Below are 15,967 nucleotides of genomic sequence, written 5' to 3'. Positions count from 1 at the left end.
CTCAGTTTCAAGACAAGTCACTTCTAATATTAAATTTAAAAAAATGTTACAAATATCATCTTAAAATTTAATTTTTTAAAATAACTGAAATCACTTATTTTTAACAATGTTATTGTTTATTTCATTGCTCCTTATCAGGAAGGCAAGTAGACCAGTCACAGTTTCACTTTTATTTGTAATCAATTAGTAGTCAATTTCAAGTTCTCATACACTAGCACAATTGTGCAGATTCTGGGTTTAGGAGAGGTATGCATGGTTAAATGTCCATTGAATTGAAAAATAATGAAAGACAGATATGAAAGTATTTACTTGTTATTTATTTATTTATTGCAGTAGAAATTCAGTGATGCCATTTTCCTCTCATGGTGGCCGATCACTTTAAGGTCTGTGACTATAACACCTCAAGAGTTGGGTAAAGTTTCTTCAATAAATTGCTTTTTCATCATTGCATTTTTCAGGACCCAAAACTATTTGAAATTTGGCAAATAGTTTCAGTTGAAAAAAAAGTTCAAGAGTTGAAACGTTTCTTTTCTGACCATTTTGAAATGTTTCATCTTGGACCATTTTGTTTTGACTTTTCATTTCAAAATGGACAGTTCAATTTCAAAATTTGGCCAAATTTATTAAAAAAAGGGGTGACACATCCACACAACCAAATTGAAACAAAAACTCAAAACAGAGTACAGAAAAAAATTATTTTCAAGTTGACAATGTTTTGGTTGATTCAAAACAAATCTAAGATTTCAATTTGATGAAAAGTTAGGAAAAAAATTGTTTTGGGTTCAAATCAAACCAGACTTTTTTCCCCCCCAAGATTTTTTGTTTTCTACCCCACGCTGAAAAATTCTGTACTAAACACCTCTAGCAGTGATTTTAAACTTTGTAGGGTCTGATCTTCTCAGTCTATGGAGGAAACCCCAACAAGGAAAACATAGGTACCACAAGACAGTGTTGGTGATTCAACAAGTGGCACTATTCCATATGTAAAATGGGTCCTAAAGACTGCACAACAGAAACACAAAGTCACCTTAGCATCATCGTGAGGCAATGGCCCTAGATATTCTTTAGAGTAGAGCACAGCAGCGGTATTGGGATCCCACAGGTCCCAAAGGACCCACTGCCATAATAGTGGGAGCAGGTAAACTGTAATTTGTTGAGGGCAGGATTGGATGCACATAAAAAAACCCCAACAGACTGCAGTAATTTGCAGAAAAAAACACAATCTCTCATCAGTTTGTCAAACAGAATTTCAGCAATGTAAAGCATATTTTTCTTTTTTTTAAAATAAAGGTTTTAATACTTAAATTTAAGCAAGGGATAGAAAGAGATTTGATGTTTACTATGACAGAAGTTAAAAGTAGTTTTTACATGGTTTAAGCAATATTTGTTTTATACTTTTAGTGGTAAAAATTGTGTCTGAATTTCATTTATATATACACAATATATTAATCAATTTTTTTTTTTAGTAGCATGGGGGAATTTGTCTCTTTTTCAGGATCTAAGGTTTTTGCAGATGGGAGCGGAATAAAAAATGCAAGAAAATGAGGGAGTGGGTATTGTGGGACAGGATGGGAGCTGGATTTAAAAAAATAGCCCCGTGCAAGGCTCTACCTGAGAGGTCTTAGCCCTATTTAGCTTCTGAGGTCTGACTGGAAGGTGGCTTGGCTGGTCAAATACAGGTTGTTAATACATTATTTTGGAAAGTGACACACCTTAAGAGACTCCTTTTTTGTGAGCTTGCTTGAAGTAGAGGAGATGTCCTTATCAGAGCCATTGAAAAGCTTGGATTCAGACTGAAATTTATAATATATAGAATAAGTAAGTATTGTTGATAGATACGTGGACACATTAGGAAAATGCTTCACTCAGACAAAAAAAAATAATCAGCGATGTGCACAGATATTTCTATAGGTTTCTACTGTCTTCATTTCCTTCAATAAAAATCAATTTCTCACAACCTTGTTCATGCAAAAACTATTTACAGAGTTATACTTTTGTCAATTACTTTAAGGACTGAAGGAGCCTGCAAGTGAATCCTCCAGAAGCAGCTCAACTACATTTAGTAAATTTGTTGCATGTGCAATCTGTGGCTAAGGAACTCTTCGGATGTTCCAAACGTGATTAGTTTTGAATTGTTTTACCAGAGATGAACTGGGGGGGTGGGTGTGGAAGAGAAAGAAGAGGGGAGATGAGGGGTCACATTCTCTTCCCTCCCCCCATCCATTTTCTATATGGCTTGTACTGAGCATGTTCACACAGACAGAGCATACTCAGTAACACTGCTGAAGTCGGTTGCCCAAAATCTGCCCCGCCCCTGCACACACACACACTTTGGCAGACACAAGTTGTCTATGGCTGAATGGTTTTCTTCTTGTTTTTTACTTTTTGGTTTTTTAATGCTCTGTTTGGCTGAAAGATGGACCATAGGAATTTAAAATTGGGAGGAGCTCAACTCTTCAATATTCGACACCCATAACCTGACAACTCCTTCTGTGCCAGCTGCTATTTAGGCACTTACCCCCTAATCCATGAAAGGAATCATGCAACCTCTTCAGACTAGACTAGACTTAAATCTGTTCCATGAGTCAGTGGACTATGATTGCTCAAGAAGAGTTCAGTCACTGCTTTCTCCTCTCCTACAAACTCCAGAAGATCAAGATATCTCAGCAGAGTACCCACGTGCCACCGGACTGGAGAGTGGGATTAAAGGTTGCTTATAAAACCTGAGTCCTCATTCAAGGCAATGTGCTGACATGATTTTTTTTGGGGGGGTCATGTCTTTAAAGATTCAAAGATTGTTTCTTTTTATCTGTTGCCCACTAGCTGAAAGGGAACTGGAAGAGGACACAGACTGCTCCAGCCAAAGACTGGCAACTGGCCATCTGTAAGGAAAGTCTGCTGTGATGTTACAATTTATCACTTGTCATTACTATTGCAATCCCATGAATCACCACTGGGAATTGTTCAGTAGTTATCTCCTACCAACCCAAAAATAAATTTAAAAGAGTTCTATTTCTTTATGCACTGAAACAACCCTGATTGATAAGAGTTGCTTTTGTAGCAAAATGCCCGGGTACCAATGCTAGCCTCCTTGCTGCCAGTACAAATTAGAGGACAATTTTCTGAAAGCAACCTCTTAATCTATTTAGCCTTTCAAATAGCCAGCTTTCCATTTTCAAATCTCAAATTCCAAAACAAAGTTTATTCACAAAAAGTTTCCTTCTGAAACATTTAGAAATGATTGAGTCTAAAATGTGCAAGTATGGAGATTCCCTACATTTGGGATAATGAGTGAAGGGAGCACTGTTCATTTCATATTAGAAGCCTGTTCAGAACAAAATAAAATTTAGGTTGAAACTCTAAATACACAACTGGACATGTGAATCCTTGGTCTATTAAGTCATAAGGATTCAAGTACTTTCATTGCATTGGATGAAGGGAAAGAAATAATTACTCTGTTTCAAGCATTTGTGGAGAGATGACCCAAGAGAATCCAAAAGGCAAGGGGTAATGGAACACAACCCGAAATAATACTTCGAAGTTTTCAGTTTGCCTGTTAAAAGGAATCTAATGCTATCTGAAATATAAGTATGTGCATGGGATCCCACACGAGTGCACATTAATCCTAGAACTATGAAACCTTGGTCTCCATGCAAGAGTTGAAGTTCGTTAGAAAGGCATTGTGATGAAACTGCCTATGGGAAACTTGTTCAGTAAATAAATGGAAGACTTTGAACTCTAGGGATGTCAACCCAGCACCTTTCCCAAGCACTAAATTCACTTATAAAAAATGACAGGAGAAAACATTTTAAACAGAAAACATTGTAAAAGAGCCAACTGCAACTCCTAGTGAGGTACATGCTGTACCTTCCTTGTACTGGGTCGTGAGTAACTTTCATCATCACTGCTGGTCCAGTCCATGCTTAGATAAAAGGGCTACCACTTAGCCTTTGTAGCTGGGACAGCCAGTTGTATCTCTGAAAGCTTATCCTGAGGTCTAGGGAGCTGTTGATTCCTATCAAAAGTCAGGCAAACAGTTACTGCAAAACTGAAGGTGGAAAAAGAGGTGTTAATGGGGGAAAGAAAACATCTTTCATCTCCTCATTTCAGCTGTACAGACTTCCAGATAAGATAGTAACTGGAAAGGACAGAAAGACTAAAGTTATGGGACGGAAAACAAGAGTAAGAACCTAAAATGGAAAGATGAAAAAATAAATTGGATTAATAATCAAAGATCAGTAATTTAGTTAAATTATAAATTAAAGAATCTCAGTTCAAAAAAAACCACTGAATAGAAAGAGGGCTCAGAAGCTTCAGGACCAACCAGCTGTTGTCATCATAAAGGAGCTGGATAACGACCAAGTATATTTTCCCCTTTCCCCGACCAGTACAACCTGAGTGTGGACTAGAATTGAATGACTGGATTGCTTCAGATGCAAAACAATAGGAGTCAGAGCTTAAAGACTGAACAAAAGCTGACATGGTCCAGCCTTCTCAACTATGACATCACCGAATTCCAAGTCTTTTCCATCAGCTTCAGAGCAGTTGGACTGGGAGACAGGAATTAGTGACCACAGAATACTACACCAAGGCAAAAAGTTTTTTGTTTTTTAAAAAGGTAATACCTGCAAGATGATTATGGAAATTCCATAACAGCTCCATAGTTAAGGTTGCACTGAATTTTTCAGTTTAAACAACCTTTTGTTTTTGCATGAAGAATACAGGGTATCCTCCTTACAGAGGATAATCTATGAGTAAATACTCAAGTCCTATTCTCTCCCACAAATTGCTCTTTTCTTCCAGTGTAAATAGGCTATAAAGCCACTGGATCAGGGTGATGTAGATAATATAGTAGGCAATAGAAGCATGACAGTTAAGGCTGTGTCACAAATTCTGTTTAAAGGTCGACCTTCCTAAATCCTCTAAAAACTATATGCTTAGACTTCTTTGAAGTAATTGAACATTTCTGTGCACCTCAGCAGGGGGGCAGGGTCATTTGAGCCAGGGATTCCAGAGATAAGCCTTGAAAAAACAGCCATTTTCCAAAAAGTTTCTACCCCTTCCCCAGAGCTAGAGATCAAACTATGATTATGATGCAGGTCAGAAGAGTCGCGTGCATGGAACCCCACTAAACCTTTGACAACCCAAACTGAGAACAGTATTTAAGAAAACGTGTGGTTTCTGCAGTGTGCATGTATCAATACAGAGAAAACAGCTATTCAGTGGTTCTCAAACTTCATTGTACTGCGACCCCCTTTGACAACAAAAATTACTACATGACCCTGGGAGGGGGAACTGAAGCCTGAGCCCAAGCCCCGTCTTCAGCCCCAGGTAGCCCTGGGCAGGGGAGGGGGGCCTTAGCTTCGGCTTCAGCCTCAGGGCAAGTCTAACGCCAACCCTAGAGACCCCATTAAAATGGGGTCACGACCCACTTTGGGATTCTGACCCACAGTTTGAGAACCGCTGAGCTAGAGGGTTTTCATTCCCACCAGTTTATATGCTTTAAACCTCAACTCTTGTGAGTGCTCTAAAATCCGAATGGTTATTTTGATTGCTTTTAAATTTGGTCTGCCTCATGAGGAAGTGGGGTAGCGCTAATGACTGAAGTAGGAGGTCATTCAACCAAGAGGTTCCCAAGTTACAGACTCCCTGCCAAAAAATCCTCTTTCCTTCTGGTGACTTGTGTTAGTAAACTGATAGGTACTAATCATTAGATTAATCACAGACCTCGTTGAGACTGATGACTGTGAACTCACCCTTCAGTTAATATAACTAACTTAATTTTGATAAGTTAATCAAAAACCCACACCTAAAACAAAAAGTTTTGAAATGAGTGGCTGGAGGTTGCTGCAGTTTGAGAGTCCTGGCAATTTTATTTTGGGGAATGTAATTAAAGTCTTTGTGGAAAATCAGACATAAGTGCTACGCCTCTCGTGGAGGTGGAGTTATGTCGGTGTAGTTGGCTACTTACATCGGCGGGACAAGGATATAGTATGTACACTGACATAATTAGGTTGACGTAAGCTGCCTTACGTCAACCAAACTGTCGAGTGTAGACCACGCCTTAGACTGTGAGCTTGTTGAGGTAGGGACTGTCTGTTATTATAGTAGTTTGGCACTGTTTGGGTGCCTGGACTGTGAGTTTCTATTCAATGGCAAATACCTACGTTAATACAGAGTGATGGTTAAGAACACAAGAACGGCCATACTGCATTAGACCAATTGTCCATATAGACCACTGTCCTGTCTTCCGACAGGGGTCAGTGCCAGATGCTTCAGAAGGAATGAACAGAACAGGGCAATTATCTTGGCAAAACAGCCATTGCTGGACCTATCCTCCATGAACATATCCAATTCTTTTTCGAATCCAGTTATACTTTTGGCCGTCACAATATCCCTTGGCAATGAGTTCAACAGGTGGACTGTATGTTGTGTGAAGAAATATCTCCTTATGTTTTTTTAAACCTGCTGCCTATTAATTTAATTGGGTGAACCCTGCTTCTCGTATTATGTGAAGGGGTAAATAACATTTCCTTATTCACTTTCTCCACACTATTCCTGATTTTATACACCTCTATCATATCCCTCCCTTAGTCATCTCTTTTCTAAACTGACCAGTCCCAGTCTTTTTAATCTCTCCTTATGCAGAAGCTGTTTCATACCCCTACTCAGTTTTGTTGCCCTCTCAGTACTTTTTCCAGTTCAAAAGCATTTCTGAGATGGAGAGAGCAGAACTGCACGCGGTATTCAAGGTGTGGGTGTATTATATAGTGGCATTATGATATTTTCTGTCCTATTATCTCTCTCTTTCCTAATGGTTCCTAACACGGTTAGCTTTTTTGAACTGCTGCTGCAGTTAAAAGGTTGCTTGGTGGTATGTGGTCCCTTGCAGAATGTCGAGGACATCTCAAACTTTTGAAAAGCAGAAAATGCAGTTAACATACTGGCTGCACCTACAGTGTATCCAAATAATTCCCTTGGCTACTGCCAACTCCAGAGGGAGAGACAGAAGGTAATGTGGGCAACCTATTTTCCCTTTAATAATGTTAGATGGAATCTAGTGGGTGACTGTGAATGGACAGTAAAAAAGTTGGCGAAGAGCTCCTACATTTATCGAAAAAGGGCAGAGTTAAAGTTGCATGGCAACCTTAACTGTGAATTTCCTTGTTTTCAGAAGTTTGAATTTTCCCTCAACTCAACGTTCTGCACGGAGTCGACATCTACCAAGCAACCTTAACCCTGTGTTAACAGGTTTTTTTTTTGCCATTGAATAGAAACGTTCAGTTAAGGTACCTAAACAGCTTTCACTTTGTCCTTGTAGAGATGCCTTGAGAAAAAACTGTCCGACAATCTCATCTATAAAAACAAATCAATTCAATTCAGTGACCAAACAGTAGTTCTTTACTCTTGTTCATACAGATGTTGTGCAAAATGTGGCCTTCTTTATAACCACACAGAAAGATATACATTACAGACTGTTGATTAGAAAGATACTGAAGGCCATTATTCCACATTAAAACTTCATGTGCCACCAAATACACAAGGATCACCAAAGGCAGACCTACATATTAGACACTTAGACCCCAATCAAGAAGTTGTAGCATGGATGTGAACAGCAAAGTTAGGGGGTCACAAAGCAACACAAATAAAAATTTCCTCATATTGCACCAGTCTCTACAAGTATAGGTTTTTCATATGTAAGATTTCTGCAGCCATAGCCTATAAACTTAAAGTATCTGTGTGATAAAGAGGGGGTGGGAGGTAGCTCCCTTTGATGGACACCCAGGCAGCCAGTTAGCTGTAAAATCCCTCGACAGCTGTTTTCTACTTGCTTTACCTGTAAAGGGTTAAAAAGTCCCCCAGGTAAAGAAAAAAAAAGTGGGCACCTGACCAAAAGAGACAATGGGAAGGCTAGAACTTTTGTAAATTGGGAAATAAATTTTCCCTTGGTCTGTTGTTCTCTGGGCTGGAGGGACTCGGAGCAGCAATGCTATAAGCAGGAATGCTGTGTAAGGTTTGAAACAGGTATGAAAAAGTATCTTCCATACTTAGAAAAAATAATTTGGATAGGGAATATTTAATTAGATGCTATCGGGTTTATTTCTTATTTTGGCTTGTGGATCTCCTCTGTGCTAACCCCTGATGCTTTTGTTTGCTTGTAACCGTTAAGCTGAACCTCCAAGAAAGCTAGTTTGTCTGCTTAATTTTTGGAATTGCTCTTTTAAAATCTAGCAAAAGCCTAAGTTCCAGATGTATTTTCTCCCCTCCCCGCCCTTTCTTTTTTTAAATAAAATTTACCTTTTTAAAAACAGGATTGGATTTTTGGTGTCCTAAGAGGTTTGTGCATATGTCGGTTGGTGGCTACAGCTAATTTCCCTTTTTTCCCCCTGCTCAGTGTGTGTGTGTGTGTGTGTGTGTGTAAGGGCTTGAGGGTACCCCACAGGGAGGAATTCCCAAGTGTTCCTTCCTGGGTCCAAGGTTGTTTGGTTTTTTTTTTTTTTTTTTGCATTTGGGTGGTGGCAGCATACAAGCCTGGAATGGCAAGTATTAATGTTTAGAATCCTTGCAGGCCCCTATCTTCTGCACTCAAAATGCCTTGACAACTTGTGAGGCAAAAAAACATAAAGGGAATATGGCAATAGTGTGTTCGCTGTAGTAGTACATTGATCTTCCACATTCAAGATGTCCTGGTTCAGAATCTGGGAATTTCTTAAAACTCTTAGAAAATGTCTGATGTAAAAATACCACATCTTACAATATCAAGGCAAGTTCCTGAAAACCTTTATATGAACAACTCATCAGGCTCTAAGTACAAATGGATCTGAGCTAAGGGGTTTGAGCCTCCCAGATCAGGTCTACAGACTTATGGAAGTGGGTTTTACACACTAAAAGTAGATGTGTAGATGATGCTTTGATATTACAAACTCAGGCTGGAGCCTGGGCTTCGTTTTTGTTTGTTTGGCGAAGAAAAAGTCACAAGAAGTTTTGATCATTTTGAAACTTTTTTTGAAATGCAAAATTCATCAAAACTGACCCTTTCCAGAAAACAGTTTCAACTTCAACAAATTGGCATTTTCTAATGAAAGATGTTTAATCAAAAAATTAATGACCAGCTCTAGTTTTAAAATGAATGTAAAGAAACCAGTGACCATAGTTTCTTATACTAAAGATCCATAGACTGTTGACTGCCATGGGAGATGATGGCACTTTGCACCTCATAGGAGGCCCTCAGTGCTCAACAGGAATGGGACTTCATATTGAACTCATGAATGACTACTTCATGCTCTTAAATAGCAACATTAAATTAAAAATACTTTTGTATCTCAAAACACAAACTACATATAAACAGAATGATTGTTGGAAAACACACCTTTTCCCATTAAAGATTCTTTCACAACCCTCAACTCGTCCCATTAGGGGATATTATTACTCACTCAATCAATGGCACTCTCACCTACAGGTCAAAAGGCTGAAAGTTTACATTCTATATCAAGACCAGTGCTGCCCAAAAGTAGTGGATTTAAGTTAAGTGATACCATCTTCTAAATGAGATTTTTAACAAGAAGACATGATAAACTGTAACTCAATTTCTTGAGTTTGCACTGTAGGTTTATGTTTAAATTCACCCTAATAAAGTAGACACTATGCTTTTATTAATATTTAATCCTTCTCTCTTAAAAAGTCTTCACAGCAATCCACCAGATTAACACTAAGAGTAGCTAAATACACTTGCATTTAAACCCAGTGCACAGAACAACTCCACTGTGTAACTGCATATTTAAAATCAGCTTTTGGAAAGGTGGCTGTGCTTACCTTGCTTTTTGACATTGAATGTGCTGAATCTTCTTTACTTTGTGACACATCATCCTTCCCCCTATCAAAACCTTAAAAGAGAAGATGACATTGCTGCAATATGATAGCTCATTTGAATACACTACATTTTATTTTATCTGACTCTTGAAAAGTAAAACATAAATTAGCAAATTTCACTTGTCTGGTCACCATCCAGAATGATGCAAATAAATTAAAAAAAGAAAAATACTGCCCCTTATAAAATGTAATTAAATAACTTTGTTTAGTAAAAATACATCCTGAGGGTTCAACATATCACTTGCTGTACAGCTACTTCTGAGTTTTTTAAAAAATTAGTTTCCGCACTGAAAATACATTATTCTGTGTATTTATTCATATTTTAAAATTTCACATTATATACAATTTGCCCAACTGCCATTTTAGATTTAGTGTTGAGATTCTGAGCTATTCACACATACACCATAAATATTGCCCAAAATGTGCTCCTCTACCCTCCACAAAGTTTTATATTGTGCATGTGAAGTACACAATGTTTTAAACAGGCATATTTATTAAATCAGAACTGACTTTTTTCAAACTAAATAGACACTCCTCACTGTTTGTTGCTTTTTAAAAAACAAAACATGCAATTACAAGTTCCAGATACATTTTTTCCAGTGTCAGGAAGTAGGGTTTTGGGTTTTTTTGTTTGTTTTTTAAATAGAAACAAACACATGAGCCACTTGACTCAAAACTGGCCAGAGATTTTGCTCCATTTTTTTTTTAATTATTAACTTTTAGGCATATGCAAGTATGGAAAGCTTCATTGAAAAATATGAATTTTTCAGAATAAAGGGTTACAATTAAAATTATATGCAACTTCACAATTTTCACTACCAAATGAACACCTGTAATGCATAATATACCGGTACTAATGATTATAGTAAACAACTGTTGGACAAATGCAAATCCTAAAAGCAGCTTTCCCCTACTGCAAAGTTGAACAATTTTTCTTTTTGGTTTGAACAGAAACCAGTATTTTCCAAAGTCCATCTCTGGGCCAGCACCTGCACCCTTCCAGGATTTTTGCTAATGAAGATTCCAAATACTGAGATTGTCTCACCGCCCATACTTTGGTTGGAATTTATTATCTATTTGGTCTCTCAGATATAAATTCAAGAAGGAAAACAAAGAACAACAAATTCCCTTGCCTTGGTCATTAAAATACTTCTAACTACTGTACATAAGGAGTAAATTGACATGTTTAATGTATGTGAAAGTGCACACACAACATAGATGGAACTGCCATTTTGTAGTTCTTCTCCAACTACAGATTGCTTCACATCTTAACATGTGCTTACATTTTGAGTCCAAGAAGGTGTATGTGATATATACAATATTAACTTTAAAATAATTGAAACAGAAGTTGACACTCCTTTGTATCTACAATATTTTATACAGTATATATAAGTTACACAATAACACTGGGCTTTTATCAGCGTCAAAGCTATCATCCTACAACTTGATGACACACAGAACATTTCATGCTGCAAAGTGAAAAGTATAAAGTGGTGGAAGAAGTCAATATCATGCACGTGATGAGCTGCTGGTACAAATTATACCAGTGCTCCATTTTGTTGGAAGAGTTTTTTCCAGTGCAAGAATAAAAAATTCCTCATGCATATATTTCAATATATCAAAGTACATTTGTTACTATGCCATCTAGGTACACCACAGATAATTTAAAGGTCACCTCAGAAAGAAGAGCATACCTCAGAATAGACCCAGACAGATGAAAAGCCTTGCACCATTTTGATTGCAAATATACCATAAAGTCTTGGCCCACAAGAAAGCTAGTTCCCCAGACAGAAATATTGCATGAGTAGTAGTTACTCCAATCGGCTACACCTCTCCTGCCAGCTGAAGGAATGCCTTAAGAATTCAGAATTGTGGAGACACTGGTATGCAGGGAGGTCGTGTGGAAAAAATAGATCGCCTCCCTCAAGAAGATGGGTTGCTCACTCTTTCTGCCCTCCCCCGACACACATTCTAAAGGTAGATTTCCCCCCCTCAGCACTGTAAAGTTGGACAATTTTTCTTTTTGGTTTGAACAGAAGCCAGTATTTTCCAGATCCCATCCTCTGAGCCAGCATCTGCACCCTTCCAGGACTTATGATGCCTAGAAGATATCAGATATCATCTAATGACCTGATCCAGCACAAATATCCACTTCTAGAAATTTCCTTATGTTGCTGGAGTCATGTGACTAAAAGTAACCTCAAATGAGAGTGAACTTGATGAGAAACCCTAAACCTCAAACCCTGGTCTCAAACTGTGGTCTGTGGCCCACCAGTGGTCCGTGAGCTCCATTCAGGTGGTCCGCGGGTAGTTCCCTTGAAGGTGAATGGCCTGGTGGCCGCACACAAGAATGAAGGGCCACCCACCTAATTAGTGGAGCCGTGCAGGCATGGCTCCACTAATTAGGAGCCTGGACTCTGGAGAAGACGCACATGTAAGGTGAGGTGGTGGCCTTGGGGGGAAGAGGGTAGGTGGGAGGGGGTAGTGGAGTGAGGGGGGAATTTGGGATGTGCAGGGCTGTGGCGGCCAAAGAAAGAGGCGACTTTCCTCAGCCCCAGCTCGGGGGCTGCCGGGGAGAGACCCCCCCTCCTTCCCAGTCCCAGCTCGGGGGCTGATGCAGTAGGGGAGAGCGGGAGAGCCCCCCACACTTCCCAGCCCCAGCTTGGGAGCTGCCGCGGCATAGGAGAGAAGGCACATTCATCACATTAGAAAGGTAAGACTACTGATATTAAAATGTGAGTTGTGTGCTTTTATTTGTAGAACAAAAAACCCATTTATTATTATTAAGGTTTTTTTATATAGCGCTTCTATCGAAAGCACTTTACAATAGTTAGCTAATGGTACAAACAACATTTGGAAAGAACATTAAGTGGTCCGCCGAGACCCTCAGCAATTTTCAAATGGTCCGTGAAAAAAACCACTTGAGAACCACTGCCCTAAATCATTTCATAAGAGGTAGGAATTTCCAGGTTATGCAAGAACTGCTATATTTCTCTCTGTTCTGGTTTGGTAGCCAAAAGAATAAATTCACATTTTTGTACATCAACTTCGAGGATGTCACATTTCAGTATATTAAAAATAAGTTTATTCCTTTTGGGTACTAATTTAAAAGGACTTCACATTCTGATTACTCTTTGTGCACGGACAACTGTATTCCTTGTAGATCTTCCTATTGAGTGGCTCATAGAAGGCTATTAAAACCCTTCATTTACAAGTCGTCCTGTCCACTAGATCAAGGAGTGCAACGCCCAGGTAACAGCAATAGTTAAATGGAAGGGTGTAAGTCCCTATACTGGAAGAAAATTGTAGTAGTAGAGTATTTAATCTAAAATATAAGGGCATAGCAAAATAGAATGATTGGAAGTTTAAGCTAAACAAACTGGAAATAAGGTGCACATCTTTAAACAGTGAGGGATTAATCACTTGAACAATCTACCAATCAACATGGTGGATTTTCAGATACTGTAAGTCTTTAAATCAAGATTGGATGTCTTTCTGAGAAAATCTGCTCTAGCCCAACCAGAAGTCATTAGGTTCGATACAGAAATGACTGGCTGAAATTCTATGGTCTGTTGTCCAGGAGCTCAGACTAGATCACAATGGTCAGGGTGCCAGAATGGGAGGGGGCGGGGCCATCACTTTGAGAAGTGGGAGGTCTATTCCATAAGGGCAAACAATGCGGGGGGAGAAGGGGTGGCACAGGGGTGGGCGCCACAGTTCTGGTGCAAGTAGCACCCCACACTTTAAGGGAGCTTCTGCCACTCCTGATAATGGTCCCTCCTGGGCTTAAAAAAAATGAATTAGGTATTTGATATGGATGGTGAAGGTGCATAATTTAAAATTTAAGGAACCCAGCTCCCTGAAAATTTAAGGCAACCAAAATAAATTTTCTAAGACATTCAATTAAAGCAACAGTTTAGACAAGCACATATTTCTATATAGTACACACAGAATAAGAGACTAATCTAAGTTTTATACAGTGCTGTAGCCACAGTGGTCGCTGGATATTAGAGAGACAGGGTGGGTGAGGTAATACCTTTTATTGGACCAACTTCAGTTGATGAGAAAGACAAGCTTTCGAGCTTACACAGAGCTCTTCTTCAGGTCTGGGCTCACAAGCTTGTCTCTCACACCAACAGAAGTTGGTCCAATAAAAGGTATTACCTCACCCACCTTAGTCTAAGTTTTAACATTTCTGGATGTTAAGCAGAAAAGTTAATGGAGAAAGGACAGAAAATGACTATCCTAATTACAAAAACATATAAGTTGAATTAACAAGAATGTAAGTAAGAGGATAGAAGCTATAAATTCACAGCTTCCTGTTAAAGGATGTCAGCTTTAAGAACTTAATTTTATATACATACACACACACACACACTTTCCTGACGTGTTCCATAGATTTAATCAGCTACACCAGGCACAAATGAAAACTGCATAAATCAATTGGGGCATGAGGAATTACAGGAAAGTAGGATGCTATCTGGTCCACTGTCATCTTTTTTATTTCTCTGAATTCCACTTTCATGCTTCAGTTTCTTCTCTCTTTAGTGTTCAGTTGTATCAAACTAATTTGTATTACTTGTTTCAAGTATCCTTACTATTCGATTGAACAATTACACTTTAAAAAATTAACCAAAGCAAAACTATTGCACTCAGCTTGCTATTTAAGATAGTGTCCCGGATTTTGAACCTTTGCAGTAAAGAGCTTTGTTCCATTACCAAAAAAAACCGCTGCCTAGTTGTGCGTCCCAGCACTGTGTTGCCTTGGAGTTGCATCTTTTCCAGTGACAGCAAGGCAGCTTTTTAAAACTTCTACTAAATATATTCTTCAGATTTTTCTCCCTGGTGTTATGAAAATGGTCTACAAAACTCAGTATTCTACCTCTAACCTAATCATCGCCTAAAATAGTTAAACACCACTTTTGCCATGTATTCTCATATGATGACAGCATCTGTGTATTTTAAGCTTATTTATTTTAACAGAAGCACTATTAGTCTAACGCGTTCAAGGAGATTTGTACCAAAATAACCCTAAAACTATTTGTGAGCCAAAACTCTGTAGTCAATATGTATTTCACTTTGTATATACTCTGTTCTGATTAGCTGCCCCCTTGACTTATTACCTTCGTGAACAATTTGTATTAGAGGGTATACTTGTTTTTTGTTATTGTAGACAAAAATATACCTGGTTTTTCCATCAGCCATACACTGTGAATTTATCTATACATGCATATAGAATCTTGATGGCGATAACATGGCATAACAGAGGAGGATCCATCTGTTTGAAATTAATGCTCTGTGTTATTGCTATATTTGTATTTCTGTTATCCCTTAAAGCACTGGAAGTCTGCATTTCATGGTACTAAATGCTAATGCAAAATGCATTTGAGGTCACTGTCCAAGGTTGAAACTGACTGGGGACTGGAAGCAGTGTTTAAAAATGAACCCAGGTCTTAAGTTCTTCTACCTGAATCACCGACAGTTTGCAGTTCATCTTTTTAATTTCTTCTTTCATTTTCATGTAACTGGTTTCTTGGGTACACTTAAATATTCTACACATTGAGCCCTGTTTAATTAGAAACTTAAAGTATAGCTTTCAATTGAATCAGATATGTGCAGACAGATGTGTCAGCCTTAAAAGTATCCTTGTGTCCATTTCAACACAAAAACTATAGTGCTAAAAAGAAAATAATCTGAGTTCTTCTGTCCCAATGTGTGAATCAATTCAGATTTATGCATTTATGCTCATGAGACCAATCCTTGGGACAGGCCGAGATGTACTTAGCACAGTACCAAATGACGTGGCAAAGGTGACAAACTTAACTCTCATCTGATCCCAGAGCTGCAGGTTCACCCCCACTCAGGATAAGTTAAAGCAGATTCAAGTTAAAGCAGGATCAAATTCACCGCCAGGATAAGTTAAAAGCTGCTCTAACCTAAGCCTAGCTTGAAATGGTCTCCAAGGGGCTGTTACAGCAGCCAGGAATAGTGGCCAGGGCACTGCTGCACTCCCAACAGTCCCTCCCCTCGTATGCCATATACTGAGAGTTATAAGGGGAGGGGAGGTGGTGAGTGGCTTCGGGCTGGCTATACACCA

General features: G+C 38.7%; 1 protein-coding gene across 12 annotated transcripts in view; it reads right to left on the bottom strand.

The window, feature by feature from the left end:
- Nucleotides 1–15,967, bottom strand: part of OSBPL8 (oxysterol binding protein like 8) — a 193,644-nt gene that overhangs the window by 57,802 nt on the left and 119,875 nt on the right. For 10 of the 12 annotated variants that reach the window (XR_012156740.1, XM_073327724.1, XM_073327730.1 and 7 more), the window contains 2 exons: nucleotides 9,814–9,884; nucleotides 1,713–1,793 (listed from right to left, as the gene is read on the bottom strand). Coding sequence is in view for 11 of the 12 variants with exons in the window: in XM_073327724.1 (XP_073183825.1) it covers nucleotides 1,713–1,793; nucleotides 9,814–9,884 (152 nt within the window). In the remaining variant the exon portion in view is untranslated. Of the gene's footprint in view, nucleotides 1–1,712; nucleotides 1,794–3,867; nucleotides 4,016–9,813; nucleotides 9,885–15,967 lie in introns of those variants that run through there. The other 2 variants (XM_073327729.1, XM_073327722.1) reach the window with 2 other exon arrangements.

This window comes from Lepidochelys kempii, chromosome 1 (genome assembly GCF_965140265.1).
Source record: "Lepidochelys kempii isolate rLepKem1 chromosome 1, rLepKem1.hap2, whole genome shotgun sequence".
NCBI lineage: Eukaryota > Metazoa > Chordata > Testudines > Cheloniidae > Lepidochelys > Lepidochelys kempii.
This window is presented reverse-complemented; position numbering and strand designations above follow the sequence as displayed.